Source organism: Pecten maximus, chromosome 14, assembly GCF_902652985.1.
Source record: "Pecten maximus chromosome 14, xPecMax1.1, whole genome shotgun sequence".
In the NCBI taxonomy this organism is placed as follows: Eukaryota; Metazoa; Mollusca; class Bivalvia; order Pectinida; family Pectinidae; genus Pecten; species Pecten maximus.
Window position 1 is genome coordinate 21243812 of NC_047028.1, and position 25278 is coordinate 21269089.

General features: G+C 35.4%; 2 protein-coding genes across 2 annotated transcripts in view; one reads left to right on the forward strand and one right to left on the reverse strand.

Moving 5' to 3' along the window:
• LOC117343001 (26S proteasome non-ATPase regulatory subunit 1-like) overlaps positions 1–25278 on the reverse strand; it is a 220248-nt gene that overhangs the window by 123451 nt on the left and 71519 nt on the right. The window lies entirely within an intron of this gene.
• The window catches only part of LOC117343002 (tyramine/octopamine receptor-like), a 30164-nt gene continuing 14918 nt past the window's right edge, over positions 10033–25278 (forward strand). The window contains exon 1 of the mRNA XM_033905328.1: positions 10033–10868. Within this exon, the coding sequence (XP_033761219.1) occupies positions 10553–10868 (316 nt within the window). The 5' untranslated portion in view covers positions 10033–10552. The remainder of the gene's footprint in view (positions 10869–25278) is intronic.

Here is a 25278-nt window from a genome sequence, read left to right on the forward strand (position 1 = left end):
CACATAGAGAATGTAGATGAGTCCCCTTAGTAACTGTTACCAAGGTAACAGTCCCCTCAGTAACAGTCACTTACAATGTCCTTTAGATAAGTTGTTCACATAGAGAATGTAGATGAGTCCCCTTAGTAACTGTTACCAAGGTAACAGTCCCCTCAGTAACAGTCACTTACAATGTCCTTTAGATAAGTTGTTCACATAGAGAATGTAGATGAGTCCCCTTAGTAACTGTTACCAAGGTAACAGTCCCCTCAGTAACAGTCACTTACAATGTCCTTTAGATAAGTTTTCACATAGAGAATGTAGATGAAACCCCTTAGTAACTGTTACCAAGGTAACAGTCCCCTCAGTAACAGTCACTTATAATGTCCTTTAGATAAGTTTTCACATAGAGAATGTAGATGATATCCCTTAGTAACTGTTACCAAGGTAACAGTCCCCTCAGTAACAGTCACTTACAATGTCCTTTAGAGAAGTTGTTCACATAGAGAATGTAGATGAGTCCCCTTAGTTACTGTCACCAAGGTAACAGTAACCGTGACAGTGGTATAATGTATAACCTCTCTGTCTACTCCCGTAAGTACCTTTCCCCTGGATTAGCAGTGTATTTTATTACTGGACTCCTTCCATTTCCTTAGATATTAAATGTCAGAACCCATGTAAGGTATAATCCCTGTCCAAGGATTCGAGAAATCGGTATAGAAGACTATAATAGTAACATTAACAGCAATGACAGAAAACAATAAGAAAGTGAAGTCACACTCTCTGGGCCTCAAAACATTCTCTGTCTTCATTATAGTTTGGAATTTGTCCTCAAAACATTCTCTGTCTTCATTATAGTTTGGAATTTGTCCTCAAAACATTCTCTGTCTTCATTATAGTTTGGAATTTGTCCTCAAAACATTCTCTGTCTTCATTATAGTTTGGAATTTGTCCTCAAAACATTCTCTGTCTTCATTATAGTTTGGAATTTGTCCTCAAAACATTCTCTGTCTTCATTATAGTTTGGAATTTGTCCTCAAAACATTCTCTGTCTTCATTATAGTTTGGAATTTGTCCTCAAAACATTCTCTGCCTTCAGTTTGGTTCTGTGTTGAAAAATACAAATGTTTGCAGACAAGAGTCTTACAATAATACTTCACAAGGAATTATCACTGTTTATTCTGAATTGCTGGACTGAAAATGTTGATCAGAAAGTTCTGACAGGTTATAAAAACATTTTTTAAATAAAAGAGGCCATTTGTACTGCTATCTTGCCATTCTATGAAAGGGATATAAAACCATGTCTGACTATTAATTGTATGAACAGTGAAACTAATTCTGTCAAATATCACAATATATACTGGAGAAGCATAGAAAACCACTAATATGGCTACTAAACTCTCATTTTATCAAATAAAATAAATAAATAAAAAACACTTGAGTTTGAGCCATATTGTAATTAAGCAACTTGTTTCACAAATTCAATATTACATGAACACCAATGTTAGATGTCTTGTACACAGTATAATAATGCAACTTCTGTTTAAACAATTCGCAGAGAAACCATACTCTGTCAAGATCAACACATCCATCTGGAGATATCTTCTGCGGAACAAAATTCCACACGTAAACAGAAGAAAATCTATTTTAAAACCAATTTTCTCAAAAAAAAAAGAGGAGCAAACCACCAAATGAGTATACAAGCTATACAGTAATCCAAAGATAACCTTGGAGAACTTCAATCGATCTTCTGGTCATCCATGGTAACACATATAGTTGTCCATTATCTTAATACAGACCAAAACTTGTGAGCAGGATTTGTTCCATTTCGCTGTGTCGTAGTGTACTTGAAATTAGCCATTAAATGACTGTTTTTAGAGCTATTTTTGAGGCAGTTGATGATGGCCAGACAGGAAAACAATAAGAGAGTTATTTGATGGAAATCCTATATAATCTCACTTCTATTACATAATAGTCAGTCTTTCACAAGATGATTATGGGCTTTCTGTCTGCTTTGTCAGAGTCACACCCAATAAAACTGGGTGTGTGGGGAGAATATTGGGAGGGGGGGGGGGGGGGGGCTTGTGATGAAAACAGAGAATATTAGGAAAAAGAAGAGAATAGGCAAAGTATGATGGGACTGAAATAATGGGAGGGGGGGGGGGGGGGGGAGAGGGGGGGGGGGGGGGGGGGGGGGGGGGGGGGGGGGGGGGGGGAGGGGGACCGAGGGGGGACTGACTCTTTACTTACTATTGCCATGACCCTTCCAAATTTTTATACCCAAATCCTCCTGCAATTTTAAGGTCCCAGCCTCCTAATACATTTTCTCAGCCCCTAAAATTTCTAGCCTCTTACTACCTTTTCTCAGCCCCTAAAATTTCTAATCTTTCGGCCATTTTTTCATTGATATCTTGACATAGCTATACCTATAATCAATTGTTATACTTTAGTTCCCAAAGACACTTAGGAATGGGAAGCCGGTGGCAGGAAATGAGAACTAAGAAGGTTGTGAGGAATGGGATGCTGTAAGGAAGTGGTAATCAAGATTATGAATTGCTTCAACAAAACAGAATTGTTGACAGAACAGAGGGTATTGTGAGAAGGAATTACAGAACTGAGGGTATGGCCACAAGGAATTATATAACTGAGGGTATGGCAACAAGGAATGTCAGAACTGAGGGTATGGCCACAAGGAATTACAGAACTGAGGGTATGGCAACAAGGAATGTCAGAACTGAGGGTATGGCAACAAGGAATTACAGAACTGAGGGTATGGCAACAAGGAATGTCAGAACTGAGGGTATGGTAACAAGGAATTACAGAACTGATGGTATGGTAACAAGGAATTACAAAACTGAGGGTATGGCAACAAGGAATTACAGAATTAAGGATTCATCCACTAGATCTTTATCCAGATAAGTTGTCTATAACCATGTGAGAAATTTGAAATTCCTTATTTTCCCTGTTAAAGTTAGGCCAGCAAGTAACTTCCAAGAAAATACTTGGCATCCTGAAACTTATGTTTCGACTGAAAAATAAATCTGAAATTCCAAATGTAACCAAAACATCAAATGGACTGGGGAATAGACAGCAGACGGACAGATAAACAGGGTTAATGAAATATTAGAGAGGGAGTGTTTGTCAGTCCAGTAAATTCAAATAAATATATATACATGCAGACTTTTTCATGCATTGAGGTAAGAGAGGACAGGCAAACACCCTAAATCTGTGTGTATATTATACTTCTCTTATAGGTGGAACAGACAGACCAATACACTCCTGGGAGATAGAAAACTATAGCTAAACTCAAAAAGGATTACGAAGTAAGGCAGTTATCGATATCTATCTTAACATAAAATTGTTCAAGAAAGTCTGATAGTGAGAACATACTTTGTCAGAGATATGTAGCACTGTCAATGGTTGGCAAACCTTCCTCAACACGTCATTGTCTTTTTGCCAATTTTCAGCAATAAATTTAGTAGCAGTTTGCCGTAAATTGTTAAAATAGTGAAAAATACAAACAATGGAAAGAGATTAATATGAACTGAAATCAAAGATGTACAATGTTCATGATATAAATCACTCAAAATTACTCTGACTAAATGAAAATCTCAGCATCGTTAGACATAAAACATTTGTTTTCATCTTTAGAGACATAGCTCCTATCAACAAGATATATTTATCCAAATCTTCAAAGATTTGAAGAGACGTTTGTAAAACTGATATCCTGTCTATTGATGTATTTGCAAGCCTTTCTTCCTGAACATCACTCCAACATCAAGCATCCTTTAATATGTACTTTTTGTCATATATTGCATTAACTTAAAATATAGCATTGGCTTGGTGATATTTCACTATTTAATCAAAAAGGAGGGCAGGGTTTGAGAAAAAAGAAAAAAAAATTAATACTGACAAATATTTCTCTATGATAATTTGATCATGAACTTTGACCTTTGATTATAAATATAAGCCTCAGAATTCTACATACCTCATCTATTGTTTTAATCAAAAAAAAATTCTGTCAATATTATTTTTAATTTTGATTTCATTTCTGTTCAAAATTGATTAATCAAATGACCTTGCTTATTTGTTGACCTCTGCACCTAATTATAACACATTGTATGCTTTGATGAACAGTGAGTCTAAATTAAGTGTCACAAACATTCCTTAACTTCAGGAAGTTACATAATTAACGATTTTCAATAAGGAAGCATCGTTGAAATTAAAGAACAATTTCCTCACGATTTTTCCTTAATTTAACAATACTGCTCTTAATGAATGTCCATACGCCAGGGACTTAATGATATTCCCGACATTTGTGTGGCACAGTCAATTGTCACTTTTTCTTTAAAGTTTGTACATAACAGTTTTCTAATTATTTGTGTCAGACATTTGCTAGATTAATCATTCTTCCCTAGAAACAATGAAATAGTGTTCTCGGTCAAGCTGCACTGCCTCGTACCATGGACATAAGAACACTTATATACCCAATACCATACACGGACATATGACACACACTTATATATATAAATACATGTATATATATAGCTATACTCAACCGCATTGGCACCTACAGCATTAATTAAACACACGAAATACATTGACCTACTCCTCCAAAACAGTACCAACGGAAACCACCCAGGAAATACCATCTCAGTGACGACATACAGAGAACCATTGTTCACCAATAGGTTTTATAATTCAATAATAAAACTGGGGAAATCCAATTGACATCAAACAATTTCTATTCTGTGCTGGCTATAGTTTTACTGCATTTTCATGAAATCATTTAAGTTAGCAATTCAATGCAAAATTATGATATTTCTATTGATTTCAGAATTGAAATTTGTATTCATTTAAATTTGATAAGTTATCAATCTAATTAACATTAATGGAGCTGTCTGTCAGGGATATTGGTTGTGGTTCTTAAAGAAACTTTACGATAATATGTCTTGGCCGTCTTATTGTCAATTTAATCTTTTGAAGACACACAGTTACGCACAAATGCAATTCATTTAATTTTCTTCTATGAGAGATTTATTCTTGAGAAATGTATTGTATCGTGAAATATCAAATTATGTCCGAATCTGACAATCAGTGTGATGAATTTCTTGTTTTATTTTGATATCATCAACAAAAACAAATTACCAAAATCTCATAAAAACACACATAGCATGATCGTTGTTCTTCTGATGGAACGGAGAGATAACCCAATCAATGGTCATTAATAATTTATGACAAATTGAGTACGGCATCAAAAGGAACAAAAGTAACCGACATCTATCATGGGAGCCTCTCAATAAGCTTCAACAGGGATCGAGTTTTACTCAAAAGATTCAATGAGATTCACAATTACTAAAATTAAATGTGATTCCATGTAACAATATAAACAGAAACATTCTACAAAAACAAACAGGAAGGGGACCCCGGAGTGAAGCAACAGTGAGTAAATAAAATAATTAACAGGGCAGGGAACGGAATTCAATTAAACATCTCTGAATTCAATAGACATCATAAAACATTTATAAATGTAACAAAATATTACTGTTGTCACCAGGAATAATTCATCATAGATGTCTGTGTAACTATCAGTCTGACAAATGTCCTTTGTTTAAATCATGATCAGTACTCCTTGGAATATACCTTATTTTCCCACTAACGACACAAACGACCAATTATCAGCTTTATTTTGGGTTGAATATTTTTACTGGTAATTAAATAGATTTGATCATTCAGTTGTCGTACATTATGATAGGAATTTTTTTACACAGCTATGGTTTTTTTTACTGTTGATCAAGTGATAACTGAAAAACACATAAATTGATGGATTTAATAAGCAGGGTGCGACACCAACTGGTATTGATGCAACCAATGTACGTCATCAAATTATGACAAACATCTATGGATGAGAAGATCTTTCCAATATCCTAATTCACAGGTACCCCGAGGACAATTGAACCTGATGGCACTATACCATCAACAAGCTCTCGAATCCATGGACAAAACCGTCCATACAAATCATTCACGGTCAATACACATGTTATTTTGTCTGTATTTCTCGTAATAAGCCATACAAGCTTTTAGAGAGTCATTGATTCTCTTAAATGGTTGTTTGCTTGATTGTAATGAAGCTAAGATTTTGTCATAGAATTTTTCCATCTTAAATATGGTTTGTGCCACTTGGAAATTTAATACTTTGTGCCACTTGGAAATTTAATACTTTGTGCCACTTGGAAATGTAATACTTAGTCAGTGGTTTGCACTAGATACACTAGAACCTGAATCTACTGAAAGTGAATCTACAACTAACTTTTAAGTGTCATCATCATAAAATCCAGGTGTTACAACCAATGGACATAACACTAATATTGTTAAAAAGTATTTAAGTGCCAAAATACATGTACATTACCACAGACACAACAGCTGGGGGAATATTGGATTTGCGTAAACATGAATGTCTCAAGTTTCAATCTCCAATCTTTTGCAAGAATTATAAGCATATATGGCGGAAATAGAATCCAAATAAATGAATATTATTACAATCAAATCAAGAAGAGTCAAGATAAAAATTAAAATCTAGTAAAAATTTTTAAATCTGTTTATTAAAACATCACACATGATTTTGTTTAATGATTTCCGGAAAGAAATATGTTATCGGTTAGAAAATGCCAATAAATTTAAAAGGTATGCTGATTATAGGCTATTTTAAGCATGCTGAAGGACTAGCAAACTTAAAAACCAATTAGAATGCTTCGAGTTAATACAGTCGCTGTTACATTTAGGGAGGCCGTGACTCCTGCTCATCTGCATAAGTCATATATCACTATCATATTTTAATATTAGATTAGATTTGCCTTCAATTCATTACTGGTCCTATGATTTACCTGTGTAACTCACCTGAGAAATGTCATTACATCAAGGTTAATTACGCCTGTCACTACTGAGAAAAACATGCCAGGTCATTTGATGTGACGTTGAACTAGAGGTGTGGCTGGAGGGAAACCGTAGGGAAATATCACATACTTATTGATTAAGTTTCGGACCAGTTTTATCATAAAACACACGTGGATTTCGATTCTGATGAGTCCATCATATGACACACCTGGATGTCACACCTGTGATGTGTTGGGATATGTACGCTGTCCCAATTACCTAAGTGGAGGCAGTCAATGACTGTGGAAGCCAACGAGGACAACCAAAAATGCCTACCAATCACAGAAAAGCTACGTCTTACTTATCATTCTTTTTTTGAGATTTTACATGGAATTACTGTGTGGAATTTGTGATTATATTTCAAAGGAACAGCATTCATCAAAAATACATTATCAATTAGCATTGGTGTTATCCAATGTCTGTGAGACACCTGGTATGTGTTAATGTATAATTCTGAAATATCTATCTACGACGTTTGACAATGTGAGAAAAATACCCTGATACTTCATATCAGTAATTGTCTGGAAAATATTATATCTACTGTGCGTTACATCAGAGGACGAGTCGATACCTGGTGTTATATACAACCAACCACGATCACAAATTTACCACAAATTTACCATACAAGTCTTCTTTACTACAACGAAACTACATAAATTAGCTGTTCAATTTAATATGCAAATACAAATTGATAAAAATTAGCCGTACAAACTATGCTGAGGAATGATAAATTAGCAGGTAGGAAATCTCAACAGCCTGTAGATGAATGCAGGGCTGCAGCTGAAATAACAGGCTCACACTGTGAAAATAGAGCTGCTCCTCATTAACTTTACTCAGTGGAAATATTTTGCATACAAATACACAGACACCACAGCAAAGATTTCAGAAAAAATTCTTCAATTGTCATTCACATTAATTTGTATTGAAAGTGTTTAAAGAAAACAAAACATTTTGCAATTTAATAATCTAGATTGGTGATTTCCATCTGCTATATTTAACTTTCTTCCCAGTACAAATAAAATGGAATTATAGACTCCATCAATTATCACATGCCAGGAACAACAGTGCCTTAGGGTCACCATCTTCCATAGCTGTAACCAATCTAGTTTCTGGATTTGCTAAATCACTTAACAATCTGTTGTTTACCGGATACCTAGTATTCTGTGCTGGATAATCAAGTTTTGTGAGATAAGATTATATACAAAGTCCGCCCTTATAAATTCAAACAAGCCAGGTGACATAACAGATCATTCCACACAATTCCTTCTTATCTTTCTCCAATATCTTCTCCCAATAGCTTATGCAAGGTCAAAATACAGGCAGCCAAGTTCCTGTCAGAACCGAGTGAATCAGCAAGAAAAACGAATTATCTGATCGAAAATCAAATGGTTAGGGAATGAATAGTGACTTGTGTGTCTGCCCAAGGTCGGAACATCTCTACAGGTGTGGAGAAGGGTTCAGAATAACTGTTAATTGTTAAAAGAACAGTCAGAGTAAAATATTAATATGACCCTGTCCCTCTGATTGCTGCAGCATACCACACAGTAGGCTATTGTATCAGTATGTTTAGTGTATAGGCTTCAAAGATACCAAATGTCAGCTAACGATCTGGGGTAGGATATGGAGGATATGAGATACGGAGGCTGAACATATGATACATTATCATAGGGTTGTGTCAATGTAGGCAGATACAGGTCCTAAGACAGGTACCAATAACAACAGGGAAACAAGACCATTAATTAGACTATACAGAGGATACACATAATCTAGCTATTAATTGGAGTTAATCAAGTCTTCCTCTCACCACAACAGACACTACACAGACCAGCAGGCACGAGATATCACTCACATAAACTCTATTTGCAGAAGAGTTCCGAGCATGTTATTTAATCACGGACCAGAAACCCGTAATTACATGGATGAACAGAACAAACACCCTGACCTACATGTGTAGAAACTCAAAACATGAAGTAAAATGATTAAGAAATCCTATTTCCATTAAAAAAACATATCCAGAAGGGATGAGACTGCAACCAGGAATGTAATTATAGCACTTTAAATCCAGAAACAGACTTTGTATACGGTTACAGGTAAATATGAGGAGTATCAATATGACAGACACATGATCAGCTTAACTTACAGTATCATGAGGGACAGTGTGAGTGTAATTAATTTTGTGATGTTTACAGCTACAATAACAAGTATCCATGAATGTGAACTACTAACACATCAGGTACGCTGTCAGCTTTAGTATAATATAGTGGAGGAGTACAACTACTGAGGAATTCACAGAGCTTCAGTAGAGTTCATATACTTAAGTTTTTTCTTGAGTACAACTGCCGTGGAGTATAACTACCAAGGAAATCAACTACAGAGGAGTATAACTACTGTGGAGTTCAACTACTGTGGAATTAATAGAGCTTCATTAGTTGAGTGTATACTATAGAATACAGTTTTTCTGGAGTACAACTACTGTGGAATTAATAGAGCTTCATTAGTCGAGTATATACTATAGAATACAGTTTTTCTGGAGTACAACTACTGTGGAGTTAAAGTAAAGAGGAGTTCAACTACTGTAGAATAGTGCTTTGCTGAGTATAACTACAGTGAATTTTAATTACTATTAAGTACAACTTCAGTGGGGTAAACTACTTAGGAATGCAGCAGTACAACTACTCTGGAGTACAGTTTCAGTGTAGTACTATGAAATACAACTACTGTGGAGTACAGCTTTAGTGTATTAATAAAAAGTACAACTACTGTGGAGTACAGCTGTAGTGTTGTAATATGAAGTTCAACTACTGAGGAGTATAGCTTTAATGTGGTACTATGAAGTACAACTACTGAGAACAGCTTCAATGTGGTACTATGAAGTACAACTACTGAGGAGTACAGCTTTAGTGTATTACTATGAAATACAACTACTGTGGAGTACAGCTGTAGTGTTGTAATATGAAGTTCAACTACTGCGGAGTACAGCTTTAATGTGGTACTATGAAGTACAACTACTGAGGATTACAGCTTTATTGTATTACTATGAAGTACAACTACTGTGGAGTACAGCTGTAGTGTTGTAATATGAAGTAAAAGTACTGAGGAGTACAGTTTTAGTGTATTGCTATGAAGTACAACTACTGAGGAGTACAGTCTACTGAGGAGTACATTGTGGAATTATCTTTACTGTGGAGTACACATACTATAGAGTATATGAGAGATAGTAGTGGGTAGAGGTGAATGAGCTGCAGCTACTGTGTATATATGGTGGACACTAGGCCAGCCCCTGCCAGTTGATTGGTGTATAGCTAGCTGCTGAGGCAGATCCTCCTCACAATCCCACCACAGTCGATCTGACAGGCTATATGTGATGTCATCCCCAACATGTGGCTATGATGGTCACCCACAGGTAGTGCTCCCTAACCTCAGGGGTAAATATCCTAGTTATAAAGTTCCTCACAAGGAGAGTGTGTTATATAATACAGCACCATCAGTAAGTGTTAAGTGTCTTAGTAGAAAATAAATACAGATTATTACCTACTATCCAGGTGTTTCATAGTGTGGAATATCTACTCTGGGAAATTAAAAAAAAAATTGAAATAATTTGGAATAGCACGATACAAGAGTGGCTAGGATAACTGTATCTATGTTTGATCCTGTCACGAGACCGGAGGATGTTACGCTGATCCACAACATGAATATAAGCGATGAAGGGTTTGGGAATATATCCAACGCAAGCACGGTTGACAGGGTGGAGCCCGAGCAAATGCCACAGCTTGCTATGTTGGTTCTGCTGTTGGTTATTTGCATGTCCGCCATGGGTAACCTGCTTGTGTGTCTGGCTGTCATCTGGGACCGTCGCCTACAAAACATGACCAACTATTTCCTTATGTCCTTAGCCATTGCCGACCTCCTCGTTTCATTGCTGGTCATGCCTCTTGGAATGGTGGTCGAAATCTACGGTAAGTTCTCAAATTATAACAGGAAAAGTTTTGGTAAGTTTTTTCAGCTGTCTCCTCTAGTGAATTTATGTGAGCAATCTACAGTTATATATCTGATAATGTCAATAAAGAGTCTGACATTATCATCTACAATATTATAATTGACCTCATATAAAATCTATTGATACGTCTTGACCTTTACATCTGTTTTAATAGTCCTAGGCCTTCATGACCTTTATATGTTCATTAATATGTCCTTGACCTTCACATGCTTATTAACAAATACTTTATCTTCAAGTTTATAAAACTTGTCCTTGACGACATTCATATATTTATTAACAAAATTGTCCTTGACCTTCAATTTTATAAAACTGTCCTTATTCTTCATGTTTATTAACAAAATCGTCTTTGACCTTCAATTTTATATAACTGTCCTTATCATTCATATGTCATTAACAAAGCTGTCCTTGACCTTAATTCATATGAATATTAATTGTCCTTGGCCTTCATGTAACTATTCTAAACTTTGCCCCTCAAATAATTTCATAATTGTTTTTGTGTTGCATAACATAGTGGATCATTAAATTGTCATTTTTCATTTGTCATTGAAATTTATATCTTAAATCATTTTCCACTTTTTGTAACTTGTGTGACATTCACTTCAATTGTCCTAGTTCCTCAGCATTACCTGGCCTAGACCTGTCCTTAAAGTAACCTGTAAAAAGGCAGAGTTCTTCTCCTAATAAATGTGAACTTTATTTATATTACAACAATTGCGAAAAAAGTAATAACAACTTATATCAATCACCCTTGTTAGCCCTGATGGAAGGGTCTTAGTGTAGGAGGAAACCGAAATACCATGTGGTTGGTCAGATGACCCCAAACCTTTCATTAACTGATCAGGGAATCGAACCCAGGCCACCTAGGTGAAAGGCAAGTGGGTTACCACTGTGCCTCCCGGCTAACCTATGACCTCAACGTAACCCTTGAACTTTGCGTGACCAAATCATATGTACCTTATGAGATTCCTGGTTCATATTACCAATCATAAAATGCTTCATTAATAATGGTCTGCTACATTAATAATGGTCTGCTACATTAATATTTGTCTGCCAACACAAATGCACATAAATTCTGCTTCACAGAGCATCATAATGTGTTTCTGCAAATTGGTCATTTCATGCTTAAGCATCTGGCGACACTAACTAATGGCCACCCATACTGACGACCATAATTTAAGAAATATATATATACAGATACGTAAAAGTAGTTCTAGAACATTCATTCTAGAATGTTCTAATACTTTGTTGTAATATTTAAATCTAAAATGCTTATAGTACTGTGTTATTTGTAAATGCCTTTATTTTGAAAACCTGACAGATGTTAAAAGCCTAAAGCTATTGTAGAAAGCACTTATACTAGATATTTCTGATAGACTTAGGAAATTGTATCTTGTAGAGTGATAATCATCAGTGACTGACTAGCTATCTCTATGTTAATGGTTCAGCGCTTTAGCAGTCAAGGTTCTGAATATCGTACAGATAATTTCTGACTCTGAAGTTCACATGTAAGCCTAACAGAACCAAGGCTATTCCTCAATAACAAATTCCTGATTCAAATTCACTCAAAGTCACTTACTATCTCTTTCACAAGAAAACATTCCCTCATTTCCTTAGTCTATATACATCTGTAGCGGAGATTTAACATACTTAAGGGTATATGCTACCTTACATGTAATATATAACTGTAAAGGAGGTTAGAGTCAACTCCTTTTATGGTAAGTACTACCTAGCAAACAATGGCAGGGACTGTGTGAGAGTTAAGGCTATATGCTACCTTACATGTCATAACTACAATATATATTAGAGTTAACTCCCTTTATGATATGTACTTCCTTCCATATGATATCAGGGATTATGTGAGAGTTAAGGTTATATGCTACCTTACATGTTGTAAATGGGCACTAGTATTTGAGAGCTACCTGTCTTAAAAATATGTACCACCATATTTTAGTCAGATCAAGATTCCCTGTTTGAGCAGGTGAAATGTTGTACTGTCCAGCGGCCATTTATGTTGACAGAGTATTCCTGTGATGTGATCATAAAACACCAAAGAGTTAATTAACAGGTAAACGGTCACACCTGTGTAGTGATGAGTAAGGCTAATCGCCCCAGTATCACTGACTGTCAGTTACACCTCGTAAAATAACACTACCAACAATATTCACATAATGCCTCGTGTCATGGTTCACATCAAACTGACAAGTCGTAATGAATTTTCTTTGTACTACCATACACATATAGATCTCCAATCACTTTTCTGAATTCGTTGGTATTATTATCAGACATCTTAAAGTCTGAATGCTGGCAATAAGAATTCACTATCTGGCAAAGCAATGTTTATCAACTAAATCATTGTTCTAAAATTCAGCTATTACAGAAAAGTCATTTAGGTTATTCTGACAACAAACATTGCATAACAAGATTAACTTTATTGATTGTATAGAACATCCACAGTTGTCAATTAATTGGTGCAGGTCAAAGGTAAAGACCTTTGTAGGTCAAAGGTAAAGACCTTTGGAGTTCAAATTCTATATTTCTTTTCCACTAAACATTTGATTATAAACATGTTAACACCATAAAGATAAGTTTCGAATTACTGGAGGCAAATACTTTTCTGCAATTAATTCTAATCGTGTGACCTCGAATAGGGGGTACACAAAATTGATATCTTTTAAATGAAGCCTTGTATCACAAACAAGACTTGACTTTCCAAGGTGACCCCAAAAGCCAGGTTTGTCAAGGGAAGACAAGTTCATTATCAAGTCAGACATGTTGAAATTGGTCTGAGTGAAGATCTTCAGGGCCAGCACGTGTATAGGCTGTCCAAGGGTTGTCTAACATCACGATAATGATGTCTCTCCCACATGATCCTACCTGTTGAAAAATCCTATAAAAGGCACAAAATACAACTGTCTATTTGGAGAGAACTAACACATCATTTATTTTGTTAACAGAATGTGCTATATCTGGTCGTTTGATTGCGTCTCTGACAAGCATGGTATTTACCATAACTGAAGACTCTTGCCTGATATGATGGTTGGTACGGTGCATGTAATTCGTTATTTCTTACATCAGATACAATTCAGCCTAGGCTGTATAAATTGTTTTATTTTCGCATTGGACTCTCAGCTTAAGGTCCAACAATCGTAAAGACAATACTGATCTGTATTAACTGTCAATCATGTTTTATCTTACACTAAAAAAAAGTACATGTATATCGAAAATTTTAGATTTCAGTATTCATATCTTCAAATATACATCCCCTTACAAATGTATGACATATATAAACATGTTGAAATCTACGCCTGTAAATAAATTGCCCTGCCTGACCTTATGACCTCTTCTTATTAATTTGCGAAAATATATGGTATACAGTATAGTTCAATTGCAGGCTTCAAATCAAACAAACACCTTGGAGACCTAATTAAAATTGGATTATCAATTTATACAGATCCACTATAGATCACATCGGTTGGAGTAGAATAGATAAGTGATCAATCCAGAAATTTCAATTCAAATTGCTGCAGATTCATTGGAAATCAAAAAGAAATAAAGGTGGAAATTTATGTTAGGCGAAAATATATTCTAAATATTTAAGTAGTAAACGAAGAAATTTTAATTCAGAATGCCACGGACACATTGGACATGAGAAAACATTGGTTTCTTCCTTCATACCAGTATGTCAAAACTATAATGTACTTTATTACTGTGAACATGGAAATTTATATGACGTGAAAACTATAATATCTGCATTTACATTATATAATCCACATAGCCTATGGAGGGGAAAAAGACATTTTATCAGTTTAACAAGTAGTGCAGCCATACTTGTGATATTGCTCAAATCAGCAAAGTAACCAAATGCATATTTTTAAAATTTGCATCTTAAAAATAAAACTTGTTCGTAATAATTACCAAACATATAAGAGGGTGGTAAATGCAGGTCATTAATACTCTGTGTACTCGTGATTTAAACCCCCATCTGAACTATTTTTGTCTGTGATTTTGTACACCGTATAAATAATGGCGTTGGTTTTATAAAGGATAGGATTTAAACCTGAGAAAGGTTATAACTAAACTAATTAAAAACTGGAGTTTTATAAAAACAGTCACAATTTTATTTACGATACCATCATTCATTATAAGGAAACATTTCTACTAGGAACTATTGATGAGTCTGAGGCACACAGATTGACAATCACTCACAATGCCGTTTTAAATGGCATAGCCTAGTGTCTCAGCTGCTGAAGCATCACACACCCCCATAGGAAACTGACAATACATGCTGTGATCAGACTTAAAATAGGTCGTTAGGAAAGCATTGGTGTTTACGCTGATTCCTCCAATTAGTGGGACACCCACAGAAACATGGCATTTGATGACTTATACACAGCTCAGTGATTAATCTATAAACAGATGCTAACATCTCATTTACAAGTCATATTAATCTTAATAAAAACTTAAGATATGATATTGATTCCCGAGTTCAGCAGTGACACACTACATTAAGAGAAAGGAACTTCCACAGTGTCTGTATAGCATATCACAATAGCTTGGCGACAAAACTCACCCAGAAAATTGATATTCCTGACCAATTCTCATCTCCCACAGGCTTATTGCTCCTTATGTTTTCTTGGCTTAAAAAAAATACTAACTAGAAAACTGGAGTTTTTACAGGAAATGTAGTTGATTACTCAAACAATATTTCCTGAGGCAGGACAGGAAAAAAAATTCAGCAGTATCACTGGCCCTTCTGAGGCAAGTTTGGGCTCTGAAGTTTCTAAACTTGAAACATGGTGGTCCAGTTATACTGACTAAGGTATCCTGAATCACTCTGGAAAATGTAAAAAAAAATTACAGGGATTTTTGCATTTGCTAATCAGGTATTATATTCACCAATATTTACTTGCCCACAGACCAAATCTAATGGATTCAGGCCATCGAACCTGGGTTTTTTCTTGCACTGTCTGACATCTTTCTGAAGAATTTCAGATAACAGCACATTCTTCAGGGGATAACAAGATGAACTCTCATTGTTACTGAATGGCTGCCTATCATAAGACTACTTCAAAGAAGGAAGTCACTATTACTACCTTCTTGAAGTAAGGGAGGTAACTTCTCAAAACAAAGCCTATCCAAAATAAGGGGAGATAATTTAAATGTATGCTTCTGTAAGCATTTAGATTAACTACCCGTTGAGAAGAGTAAATAACTTGAATTTTCATATTTATTTAATAAAATATCAGAGCTCACAATTCCGTTCAAAACTGAGAAAGTTAAGAACAGAATTGAATCTAAAAAAAAAACATCTAATAAAATATTGGAGCTCACAATTATGTTCAAAACTGTGGAACTTAGGAACAGTATTGAATGCAACAAATTACACTGAAGCTCTCAAAACAGTACAGAATGCAGTTATTCACTGGAGCTAATAATTATATTGGAAACAACAGAAAAGTCCTGACTGCAATAAAAAATCTCTAATAAAACATTGGAACTCTCCGATACCTACATGTACATGTTCAAAACTGTGAAAGCACTGGAGCATTACTGCATGCAATGGAAGTTTTGAGCTCACAATTATGTTCCAACCTAAGAAACTACAGAATGTTACTGAATACAATATAACAATGGAGTGTATAATTATATTGGAACATTGCTGATTACAATAACTTCTCCAATAAAACTTCAGCACTGGGGTATCTGAATCTAAACCTGCAGTGGTTTTCAGAGACCAGCAGACAACATGGCAACATGTGGATGAATTACTGGTTTGCATGACTGACAATGAATTCAATAAATGGTATATACACATTGTCATTTATAACAATTACACACAACTGGCATGCAATCCAACGGACATAGATAAAATGGCAATCTATAAATACATTTGATATTATACAACTGGGGTCGTTAAGAGATCACCCCACTCAGGACAATTCCAGTATTGGTAAAAGTCTTTTTCTGTTGGAAGAAATCTCCCATTTGATCTCTATGTGAAGTTCAGTATTGTATAATCAAATCAGTCAGAGTCCAAGGTTCTGATAAGATGGAAACAATGAAGAATTCTAAAGGGAACGGAATCATGTGCTCAATTCTCAGTACGACCCTTACAACAACATCTGTCCTGTAAAAATTATCATTTTCAAAGATTTTTTACTACCATATATAGTTATCCTGTTACAGGTCTTTGGCCAGGGGACCTGTAATTTGATTCTAAAGTACAACGTGGGCTTATGTATAAAGTAGCAGGAGAATGAATTAGATTTCTCAACTTTAAAGTGTAAATTGTAAGGGTATCACAGTAGTGAACTGGGAAGAGAAAGGGAGAGATTTTGAAAGTACTGTAAGGTGTTAAAGAGAGAAAATGAAAGCAGGGATTGGTGCTGAATGAATTGTGAGGAGATAATAAAGAAGAAAATAGGGAAGAACAAGTGACAGATTTTGAGAGCATTGTGAGAGGTTAAAGAAGACAAACAGAAAGAATAGGGAGAGGGAGAGTGTATTCAAATTATTATGAGAAGTTCAAGAGAAAAAGGAAGAGCAAGGGATATATTTTGAGAGTATTTTGAGACACAGAAGATGAAATGAAAAAGTAGAGAGGATGTTTAGATTATTATGAGAAGTTAAAGAAGAGAAAAGGGGAAAAGGAAAAAGAAAGTTGGGAGATCCTGCTAATTGAGAGACAAAACAGGAAACGAGAAAAAAAAGAAGAGAAAATCAATGCTGATCAGATACGTTAATTTCAACAAATTACAGTAGTGATTGTACAGGCATGTGTTAGAGGCTGTTCTGTGGTCTAGATTAGCTGTCAGACTCAAATTACCAAAGGCTTAACTCTGTAGACAGAAACAGCATGGCTTAATGGTCACTCAGAGAGTGGACACCACAGGTAGGACCAGTGTGTGTCACTGTACAAAAGAACAAGTCATATGAGAGAGCATTTTTGATATGTACCCAAATTGGCTTGGGAATTAATTAATTTACACGATGTACCAATGCTCTCCAAGTTAAAGCTGAAATAGCCAGCATCTTCCTCAATCAAACTCTACAAATTAAAGCTGAAATAGCCAGCATCTTCCTCAATCAAACTCTGGTGTCACATTTCTTTGTGACGTTAGTGACACATTTCAATTTAGTCTCCAGAGTATTTCACAGGATTCTTCGATCATTTGATTTTTGTTATCAAATTAAAATGATTCCAAAGAGAATTCCAACGAGGAAGATGGATATTGATTGGAGCAATTGATAGTTGGAATCTTATACACATGTATTTGATAAAACTGTATAACTTGCTTTAGTTACAGCAACTACTTGACAAGACATGTATTACACGATACAAATAATTGTTAAACAGCTACACAATAACTTCAACATAAAATCTACATAAGGAATATTACACAATTGAAATGCTCTCTTTTTTCTGCAGAAAATTATCAGAGAATATCTTTATCAAGGTTAGATGTTAAGTAGTTAACTTTAAATCTCCTAATTAAATAATCCGGTGTGGGAATTCCTTTACGGTAGTAGTATTTAGTATTCCTTTCGGGTACCCCCTGGTATGTCGAGCTATTCCATAGAGTGTGTGATGTACTTTAAAACACATTTGGAGAAGACTTAAAATACAGAATAAGATCTATGAAATATGCTTTAAAATCACACCTTCAAACGGTGAAGTCCGGATACTGACAAGACATGTATGTTTTTTGTAAAGAGATTGGAAGCGAGATACAAGTAGAAGATATACTATCATAGTTGGGATCCGGGTACTCACAGCATCCACAAACAATATAGACACAAAACAAATGCCTTAAAAACACCACAAAGACGTCAGTTTTGAAACATTTACTTATAATATAGCTTACATCACTCAAAATGAAGGTTATCTCGTATAGAGTGCACTTCTACATAAAACAAAATGAGTTACAAATTGGTAAAACATTTAATAATCTTGATCTTGATCTTGACAATGACGTATGCTCCGTAGAGTAGTTGGACTGAAATGACTCATAACCTGATAGTGCCTTAATTACTGCTGAATTAATATTATTAGCTTCTACAAAACACATTTATCTCTGGTCAAAGCCTGGGTCTAAACTATCACTGTAGGGATCTGATTCTGGGCATTAACACTATGGCCATTCTATATAATGGAGGATTGAAATGTCGCCTAGGAGATAGGGTTCCACCAATCTCCTCTCCATGGTAACTATATACTGTAGAAGTCTTCAGACTTACATCCAACAGCAAGGTATTCGTGGATTTGTGTTATGTGGTTGTTAGCAAATATTTAACATTAATAGTACTTAATTGTCAAGTGGGAGGGGTCAGAGGGGTCAAGGTTAGGGGGTAATAGGGTCAGCAGGTAGGTATATTAACCACAGGTATAGGTTTTTTATGTCCTCAAACATCTCAAAATAAATCATATAATCTTTCAAAGCTAAAAACGTTCACAATTTATTCAGTAACTAACAATTTCACAGTGAAAAAACTTCTGCGAAGTAGACACGACTTGTACAATGTAGTTTCATTTTTACGTCATAAAAACATTGACAAGATCAAGATTTACAATATATAGGACCATATGTGACCAGAATTACTCTGGTCATTATGGATTACCTGCACGTAAGGTAAACAACCATTAATCAATTATACTAATACATATGCAAATTGATGTTTTTCACTTCATCTTAATAATACACAGCCATTAATTGTTGGATTTTTTCAAAAAAAAAAGAAATTTTCGATCATCATATTTGCACAAATAAATCGCAGATGAAAGGATTATCTTATTTTCTGTACGAAAATAACCCAACATAATATTGATGTTCCCACCATAGAGGTTTTTTAAACTAGATTGTTCAAAGAAGTAATTAAGTTACAGTGTGTATATATCATATGACATTATGGTATGTAGCCTCTGAAAGAGATGGTGTTCTAATAAATCGTTAATGTAAAGTTAATTGGTTTGTGAGGATATGTGAAAATTGTTACCTCTTTAAAGAGAATTAATCTACCGTCAAATAGGTTGAAAGCATTACACTCTTCTAAAAGATTGTATTAAATTGATATAGTAAACTGTTTTGTGAGGATGCAAAAATGGTTGGTTCTTAAAAGAACAAATTTCTTAATAGGATAATTTTATGGTCTTTCGAGTGTTTTAACTGTATGATAAGTGATATGTTTCATTGGAATTTTTTTCACTGCTTTAAAAAGAAAAAGAAAGAGTTCACCATTCTCAACATGTGTTTCAACTGAGGGCAAAATTGTTCATATACATAACTACTACCCTCAGGAAATCCTACATGTAGCTTACAACTCTCTACAATATGATGATACTAAACCTATAGAAATGGTCTTATAAACAAAGGTGACTAAAGCAAGGTTCTATACATTGAACCGTGACTAAAGTAAGGTTCTATACATTGAACCGTGACTAAAGTAAGGTTCTATACATTGAACGGTGACTAAAGTAAGGTTCTATACATTGAACCGTGACTAAAGTAAGGTTCTATACATTGAACCGTGACTAAAGTAAGGTTCTATACATTGAACCGTGACTAAAGTAAGGTTCTATACATTGAACCGTGACTAAAGTAAGGTTCTATACATTGAACCGTGACTAAAGTAAGGTTCTATACATTGAACCGTGACTAAAGTAAGGTTCTATACAGTGAACCGTGACTAAAGTAAGGTTCTATACATTGAACCTTCAGTCTATTTGTTGGTGACAGTTATTTATGTACTACGACAGTACATGTTGAAATAAGTTTTCCCCACAACACCAGTCATTGTTGTCCTTAGACCCAATAAATCCTGATGGGGCCTACCAACAATACTTCCCCCACATCTTGTAGTCCTTAGACCCATAAAGTACGGGCCTATAACAACTTGACGACTTGTTGTTCTATACATTGACCCTGACTAAGTAAGGTCTATACATTGACTTCCGTGACTAATAAGTGTTCCTAGACATTGAACCGATGGGGACTAAACAAGGTTCCCCATACCTTGAATCCTTGACTCAATAATGTTCTTACGGGCCTACCAACAAATCCCACACCTTGTAGTCCTTAGACCCTATAAATCCTGATGGAGCCTACCAACAATACTTCCCCCACATCTTGTAGTCCTTAGACCCAATAAATCCTGACGGGGCCTACCAACAATACTTCCCCCACATCTTGTAGTCCTTAGACCCAATAAATCCTGATGGGGCCTACCAACAATACTTCCCCCACATCTTGTAGTCCTTAGACCCAATAAATCCTGACGGGGCCTACCAACAATACTTCCCCCACACCTTGTAGTCCTTAGACCCTATAAATCCTGATGGGGCCTACCAACAATACTTCCCCCGCACCACTGCTATCAACATATTATCACCAACATTCCATATATCTGATTGCCATCAACATATTATCTCCGACACCTGACCTGGAACAATCATCGTACACATTTAGATGTTATTTCACATTGATAATGTAGTAACGATAACTTTACAGGCTTCCAGGATTCTTCTGCACTACTCACATAACACTTGTTCCCCGGTATCTGTAACTATTGAAAGGATTCCTATTGTACTGCTGAATTCACAACCTAAGTGGTCTACAGGAAAATTGGATCGATAACGATATCAATACCAACAATGCACCCCTGAAATCTATTTTTGAAAATCATGAAGAATTTAGTTAATCAAATTCATGATATGATCACGTAGCTCCAACTGTATCAATGTTACTAATATGCCTGAATGTGATTGTGTAACTCAACTGCTTTGTAAAAGTGGGGTTTTTTTGTACTCCAGAGGAAAAGATTCTTAAGATTTATAAAAAAAAAAAAAAAAAAAAAAAATAATTCTATAAAAATAAGTTTAGAACATCAATATTCATTAAAAAAAAATCTTTGAAAATTATTTGGCAGTTCTAGACTAAGGAAATAGGAAAAGACACAAAATCTGTTACCCAAGACATTTTAGGAAAGAAGATAGTTGGGTCATCAAAGAGGAGAGGTAATTGAGCAGAATGACCACTGGTCCTCAAATACATTTGTAGACTGACCGATGATTGGGGAAGAGTGATTTCCCTAGACAGCCAATATATTACGATGACAGGTAATATAGACACAATTCTCAAATCTCCCATGAATTCCAATTATTGGGTCTCAAAAGTCATTTGTTAGTCACAATTTCTCCCATCCACCTCCATCAGAAATAAAACATTCACCACGAGTAGTAAACCTTTCCAATCCATGTCAATGGTATAAGTCTTTATCAAATGGTCAATAAACACTGTCAATGAATATCAAGTTCTATTGATGAGAGCAATAAACTGTTATTTCATTGTACACTGAAGTGACCGCTCCAAACTTAAATTGACCTTGTCCCTGCTATCTAAAGGTGACCTTGTCATGCTATCTAAAGGTGACCTTGTCATGCTATCTAAAGGTGACCTTGTCATGCTATCTAAAGGTGACCTTGTCCCTGCTATCTAAAGGTGACCTTGTCACGCTATCTAAAGGTGACCTTGTCCCTGCTATCTAAAGGTGACCTTGTCATGCTATCTAAAGGTGACCTTGTCATCCTATCTAAAGGTGACCTTGTCACGCTATCTAAAGGTGACCTTGTCATGCTAAATAAAGGTGACCTTGTCCCTGCTATCTAAAGGTGACCTTGTCATGCTATCTAAAGGTGACCTTGTCATGCTATCTAAAGGTGACCTTGTCATGCTATCTAAAGGTGACCTTGTCAATTGTCATGCTATCTAAAGGTGACCTTGTCATGCTATCTAAAGGTGACCTTGTCATCCTATCTAAAGGTAACCTTGTCCCTGCTAACTAAAGTTGACCTTGTCCCTGCTAACTAAATGTAACCTTAGTCCCTGCTAATGTAAGGTGACCTTGTCCCTGCTAACTAAAGTTGACCTTGTCTCTACTAGCAAAACATGACCTTGTCTAGTCAGGAACCACAAAATGGCTGATGAAAGTCCACCAATCGAGCTTTTGCTGTATACCTAGTGGAACCAACCTTACATGTACATATTTTTCAGGGCTGTTGGTCTTCGTACATGAGGTTACATAACATCAGTGACCTACTTTGTGCCTTTAATTAAATGTCACTGATCTGTTTCAACCATTTGAATGTTATCTAAATATTGCCATGTGATCAATCTCTAGTAGGTAAAGAACTACTGATATTTACCATCTGCTACCAAACCTAATTTACATCCTGTTTTTGTTCAATCTGTATTCATGTGCAATAAATTCTATTAGAAGGGAAAATATTCTGAGAATACACGATATATTTCAGGAAAATAAATTGCACTACAGCACTGCACTGGAATTTCTCACAAACATCTACATATCTGATGGCATCTCATATCGACTCATTTTTCGAAAAAAATACGTCAAAACAAATATGTTATTGAAAAGACCAATCCCATTCATTATTATCTTTTTTTGAAATCCAAGTCCAATGTTGAAATTTCAACTGACAAGATAGCTCCTAGCTATTTCAACTCAGTTAGCTAGTAATTGAAAGTTACATACAATATTCCAACCACACAACTCTACAAAACATCTAAAAGTTATTCCAACCACAGACCTGTAAAAAACATAACTGATACATTCTAAAATTTCACTCTATATTCTAAACACAGAGCTCTGCAACTTCTACAAATGAGCTGGATAACCAGCGACAACTGATGTTGTCCCAAGATAAACTCAATATTCCAAACATAGCTCTGGTAAAGAAACGAAATCAGACAGAACGCCTTACAAGAACCAGCTATCTGTCTGGCCGACTCTAAACCCACCATACCCTGTCCCTATATGTCATTTTATCCATTAAAGTGAGAAAGTTTAAATCTACATTACACACATCTGGTACAGACTAATGGATGAGACACAGCCTCTTACTGAACCTTGCACACCTAGAAAAAACTTGAATGATCAACATCATATCTACCAACAGCAGTCAACTACACATAATCAATCAGCCAATGGATCATATAAAGAATTCTTTACAGATCTTGTTTCAACAATGGCCTACCAACCTTTCACTTATTTCTGAACAAGAATATACTGAAGAATTGTCACTCTGAAGTTTATACACTCATCAAAGCTGAAATCGAGGACACTAATTATCTATACTTTCATGTTTTTGTTCAATAAAACTATTTTGATAAAAAATAAAAAAAAATAAATGAGCTTGAAGAACCTTTACCTCGAATGTATTACATTAATATCTAATTTATGACCAGGAATATTTTCCACATATTTGACTCCCACTTGCAGTTGCCTTGAATAACCTTGATGAAACCAAATGTCTACTGACTTTGAAAAATTAATGACCTTGCACCAATGACCTTCAAGGACAACTGGGCATGAAACAAAATTTATGTTTTAGGATCATTAACCTTGAAAAACCAATGACCTTGAAAAGACTATTGATCCTTAAGTATTACTGACTTTTACAGGATCACTGATGTTTAAGGAACATTAACCTTGAAGAAGCAATGACCTTGAAAGGTCGTTTATCTTTAAGGACAACTGACCTTTAAGGAACATTAACTTTGAAGAAACAACGACCTTGAAAAGCCATTTATCCATAAGGACTACTGACCTTTAAGGACCATTGATCTTGAAGAACTTATGACCATGGTATAATTGACATTAAGGGCCAATGACCAGACTGACCTTCAACCCTAATTATGTGTGGACAGATGAGTGTCTGGGATGTGTCATCAGTATGGATTAGGGGATAAAATGAAGAGTTAGTAATGGCTCAATTACAAAGGGCTGTGAGGCTGGGTTAATTCTGTTTGTCCAATTTGTGGTAGTAATGACTGACCTGCTGTAGGAAACATGTGAATGTCTAACTCAATCACGCTTACTATAACTGCAGCAGGAGCAACATCAAAAATGTCTGTCAGCTGCCGACCTTGGAAGAACTCCATGTTTCAATTTACACCATACAAAGAATCTATTTTACAATCTCAGACCATCATCTCAACAGATATTGTTTCTCATGGATTTTTCTATCTCCAAAATCCAATCAAACATGTTTCACATCTGCCAAATAAGGGGTCTTTTCAAATACGGCTTTAATACCACAGACAGTTGTTATTTGCTCAGTTTTCCAAATAACTCAGCCATTAGTTAGGCTATAAAGCAGCTTTCTAAAGAAACACTTCAACAGCCAAGTTCAGATCTAAGGTTTTAATACCTCTTCCAAATAAAAATAAAAGATCATAAAAAAAATGCCAAAAAGGCATTTATACTTCTAAAATTTCATTATATTCAAACTGAAAGAAATGTAACCAAGCCACAGTGAAATGTGCTTGTGTGAAGTTTTAGGGACAAGTAGACCA